The sequence below is a fragment of the Sorghum bicolor genome, chromosome 2 (assembly GCF_000003195.3).
Source record: "Sorghum bicolor cultivar BTx623 chromosome 2, Sorghum_bicolor_NCBIv3, whole genome shotgun sequence".
Classification (NCBI taxonomy): Eukaryota; Viridiplantae; Streptophyta; class Magnoliopsida; order Poales; family Poaceae; genus Sorghum; species Sorghum bicolor.
The window spans coordinates 49,314,022-49,318,915 of NC_012871.2; the positions used below are offsets into that span (position 1 = coordinate 49,314,022).

At 39.5% G+C, this 4,894-nt stretch overlaps 1 protein-coding gene across 1 annotated transcript; it reads right to left on the bottom strand.

The window, feature by feature from the left end:
- LOC8064657 (ubiquitin-conjugating enzyme E2 variant 1C) lies at window positions 388-3,606 on the bottom strand. Its single transcript, XM_002462091.2, has 4 exons — window positions 3,400-3,606; window positions 1,876-2,015; window positions 940-1,065; window positions 388-857 (listed from the first exon to the last, which is right to left on the bottom strand). The coding sequence occupies exons 1-4, from the start codon at window positions 3,437-3,439 to the stop codon at window positions 717-719; spliced, it is 447 nt and encodes a 148-aa protein (XP_002462136.1). The 5' UTR covers window positions 3,440-3,606; the 3' UTR covers window positions 388-716.

Genomic DNA, 4,894 nt, shown 5'->3' on the forward strand with positions numbered 1-4,894 from the left:
AATTTCTGTTGTAGAAAGATGAGTTGAAGAATGTGTTATAAGTTAGAGAATAAAATTATAGCATAGTGATCTATATAATCCATTTCCATCTCTCACACTATGAATTTGAGATATGCTTATTTGTAAAGTTATATAAGTTATGGGATATCAAATATCAAGCCAAATAGCCTAATACATTATGTAAATTTCAATTCCTCCAAAATAAAGAGATCCAATGTTAGCCGATGTGCATGATCGATTCTGGCCTTCACCTACTCTTACCACGCGTTTGCGGTTTGCTTGCCTCTTTTGTCAACTTTGCACTGTTGCCAACCATTGATCAAGTCAGCGCACTGTAGCTCATGTTTTAAAAAATGGTCAAAGAAAGAGCAATGATGCAAATTTGGGTTCAAAAAAATTGGGCAGATATGCAGCTTATGATCAAAGTTAAGGCAGCACAACTGCAAAAGGCCAAAGATTCATCATAACAATGGCATTAAGAAGCTGAAATTGCCCAGCAGATTACACAACCTTAATAGCAGCCAAACCAGCAACCGTTTCATCCCATATCTTTAGCAACCACCGTGCAAATTGTAATGAACCAAGTCTGCTTGTACTCGATCTCGGTGGTTCACAGATATCTGGGAGATTAAACTAGACATATATAAGATATATAGAAACCAGGTGCGGAAGCTGTTTCCTGAGTCACCATGGAAGGACATGAGTTGCTGGCGTCTTTAGAAGAATGTCCCCTCCGGAGGCTGTACTAGCTTGCGGTTCTGTGGGGATGCCATCTCTTTCTTGAGATGGGTTAGGATGTATTCCATTGTGTACTCACGCTGCCAGTTTCCCAGAACACTAAACTTCTTCGGGTCAACCTACATGACCTCAACCACAGCAAAATCAGAGAAGGTATCCCAAATATCAAACCACAACCACACAAAGACAGAAAGAGGTTACCACTCCAGTTTCATGATTAACACATGTCAAGTTTATTCTTGAATGAAATCGAACAGATGGTGGCTTCTCGGGGTAGTCCTTGTCACAGAACAACTTCAGCTGGTAGATGCGACCCTCATGGACAGTCTTGACAGATCAAGAAAGAAAATATATTAAGACAAGTCGACATCGACTGAAATATGCAATACAAATGTAGGAAAGTGCAACTTCATCAGGGTCAAAAAGAAGTGCAGCTTTATTGCAGGTTTCATGTAAATAGAAGCAAGTTGAACTGCTATAGTGCATTTCATCATAGAAGTCACATGTTGGCAGTACTCTGCAAGCATGTACTGGCATTTAAGCATGTCACATGATGGCCTTTGTTTGTTGCCTTTGTTATTAGTTCTTTCCCTCCAAACAATAACTAAGATAAGCGGCAACATTTAAGGCCCTGTTTGGTTCCCTCCTATAAACTTTAGTCCTTATCACATCGAATGTTTGGATACATGCATGAAGTATTAAATATAGATTATTTACGAAACTAAAAACACAGCTAGAGAATAATTTGCGAGACGATTTTTTAAGCCTAATTAGTCCATGATTGGACCTAATTGCTATAGTTACAAATGTGCTACAGTACCTATTAAACTTTAGTACCTCCAACCAAACACCCCCTAAGAACACTGATAAACACAGAAGGATTCTTTTCATACTTAAAAGCAGAGCAAGAAACCCCACACAGTAGCCAGCTACCAGTCCAAACTTTGGTTGGAATTTTTCTGTACTACTACAAAATTATAATTGACATGTTTCACCAACGCACAGTACTTCTCAAAAATGCAAAACAACAACAAGGTGGCTTCAAGATCATGGAAAAATTGCACCAAGTTTTTTTACTCTGGCTTCTAGTAAGGAAATGGCGAAATAATAGATTTAGTAGAGATACTATAATCTCACATTATGTGGGCCAATAATAGTGCCAGTCCATGATCGCATGTAGATGTCATCTGCATCATCCATTCCATAGCTCACTGTACCATCTCCAATGCCCTTCTCTCCACGCTCAAGCTCTTCTAGGAGCCTGAAGTTCCGAGGAACTGTGGCCAGTTTACAGATTAATAATCAACAAATAAGAAGTGATTCAATATATTCTGATTGGTAATATAATGGACACTCGTTCCCAATGAAAACAGTTTGCACTGTCGTTGAACAAACAATAAGCTAATAGTTATGCTACAATATACATTATACTTGTGCAACTTGTCAATACTGTTGTTATGCTTAGACAAGAAAAAAAAAGGCACAACAGGCTCATTGAGATTGTTCTATTGATGAAAAGTGCATAGTAGGTCAGTTACTGGTTTCTTGTGAGACAAGAGAAAGGCATAGTTGCATAGAGCTATCGCCAAGCAAAGCTTAACATGAGACAACAATTGAACAATCAAAAGCTTCAGAAATATAATGAGAGAATATTTAGTAAAGTGCTCATAAACTATGCAGTTTTTTTGTAATGTTAAAAAGTAAAAACAAGTACTTAACACATGGCAACTCAGACAGACTCGACCAATTGAATTGACTCAACATCCAATACCAGGAGACTTGTGAGTTGTAATGACTATATGCTACACCCAGAAACAAAAGCAACAATAGAGAGCCATGACAGTCTCAATGAGCTCTATGTTCAAAGCCTCAGATGTGCATATATACAATGTGCAAGATGCATAACGAATCAGATTTAGATTTTTCCTTTCTACGTGGTGGTGGCTTACCCTTACAGTCAGCCAAATAGGTAGATTCATGCCACATGACTATTCTAATAAATCCTAATGATGCAAGGAATCGCATGACTGTTCTCACAAATCCTGATGATGCAAGGAATATTCACATTGTCAAGAACAGGTGCAGTGAAGTGACCATTTGCGCAGAACAAAGATGCAGAGCATGACTGGAATACGCTTTGTGGCCTGTGCAGCAGAAGCCAACTGTGTAATCCTTGGACTAAACTCTGGTGTGGAGGTACCTAGTGCCACTATGATTATCTGCTTGGCCAAAAGCAAAGGGAAGCATCAGCACATACTCCAATCGGATGCAATATACGTCGTGTGCTGCACCTTTCTTGCTCCTCCAAATCAATTCCACAATCCACACATCAACCGATTCAATCCAGCAACAATCCTACCACCGGCAGACGGGATCGACTAGTACCTCGCGACAAGCACGTCGCTGCCGCCTGATCAATCACCCGAAACAGAATTCCCCACATCCATTCTACCCCCAACTGTGCATATTCCGTCCGTCCACGCAGCAAGAGACGCCAGATGCAGAACTACCGCAATACCGTCTCCCGATAAAAGATCAGACGTGATCGAATCGCTCGATTCCTGTCTATCCGCGGGGCTAAAAGAAAGATCGCGGGAAAAAAATATATAGTCGGGGCAAAAGAAAAGGGAGGCGCGAGTAGGAAGGAGGAAGATTGCTCACCGACGACGCCGGATCCGGCGGCCGAGCTTCCCGGCGTCATCGCCGACCGGCCGATCGATCGAGGGGGTGGGCGAGGCCGAGAGAGAGAGAGAGAGATGGGGTTGGGCTTGGGGTTTCTTTCGCTCGGCTTCGGCGAAGAAAGGGAAAGTTCCACGCGCACCTTTTTTTTGCCTCTCTTTCACGGAAAAATGGAATGCAATTTCTTTCACGGCAGGGGCGGATAACCTCCATCTGATACGAAATCAACCGCTCGGAATGGACGTGACCTGTATAAAAATCGAAAACCTGGCTTGCGAATCAGATTCCGAAGGAATAATCTTTGATTGTAGGTACACCCTGCGTTAAAAAAAATCGTACTCCAATAGAGTTTTTCCCCCTAGATTATCAACTTAAAGTTTAATAAATCTATCTATATGCGAAAATCAACACTAAAAATACATTAAATTAATTAAAAAATATGTTTTCATAGTAATCTATATGGAGATTATATTATTGTTTCTATAAATTTAGGAAACTTTACTTTATTTTATTTATTTTTTGGCTTTGTTTAGATGCATAGAACTAACTTTTGCTCTAGTCTATCCAAACAAGGGTCTTTTAGGTGGGCTAATTAGTAAGCTCATAACTAATTGTTAACCAACTAGCAACTAAGGTCTAGTTTAGTTCCGAAAAATTTTTGGATTTCGATACTGTTGCATTTTCGTTTTTATTTGACAAATATTATCTAATTATGGACTACCTAGGCTTAAAAGAGTCATCTCGCCATTTACAGGGCAAACTGTGCAATTAGTTTTTGTTTTTCATCTATATTTAATGTTCCATGCATATGCCACAAGATTCGATGTGACGGAAAATTTTGAAAAGTTTTTGGTTTTTGAGGTGAACTAAACAAGGCCTAATTTCAACAAATTTAAACTATTTTTTAGTCCTAACTAGTAAATAGTCGTAGCTGATCTAAACAGGTCATCTGATCCTAAAATTATATTTCTTTTGGGACTAGGGGTGTACATGCTAATTATACACCTAGCACTTTTAAGAGCCGTTTAAGTACTATTTGAAGCTGTTCTTATGGAGTGATTTTGTGTTTAACATAGAGATTCGTTTGGAAGTGAAGCATGAAAAATGGTGTTCTCGGCTCTCAACTTATCACTTCTTATCTTTGGCCAAAGTCATCCTAAAATTAGCATGACGGCTAGTTTACTAGACCTCCTTACAATATACTGTTAACAAAAACCTTTTCACACAAAAACTTTAGCTACAAAATATCTTCGCTAGGGCTGGCCAGACCTCTCCCTAAGTTATTACAATCTCCACTCGAAATATTTGAATTCTATTATTACGTATCCTTTGCTAGCATGGTAGGGCGCGCTCCGCTGCGTTCCTAAAGTTATTTTAAGTCAAATTTTTAAAACTTTAATCAAATTTCTAGAAAAACATTGTGTTCTAGACTAGCAGGGACGCTAGACTCTTGCCCCAGCGCCACTGCCACCACCCC

Excerpts from the sequence above, each read along its gene's own strand:
- LOC8064657 (XM_002462091.2), bottom strand. The coding sequence starts at position 3,439 with ATGACGCCGGGAAGCTCGGCCGCCGGATCCGGCGTCGTCG. Across the intron at positions 2,016-3,399 it reads CGCCGGATCCGGCGTCGTCG|TTCCTCGGAACTTCAGGCTC; the intron begins GTGAGCAATCTT and ends AACTGGCCACAG. Across the intron at positions 1,066-1,875 it reads CTATTATTGGCCCACATAAT|ACTGTCCATGAGGGTCGCAT; the intron begins GTGAGATTATAG and ends TGATCTGTCAAG.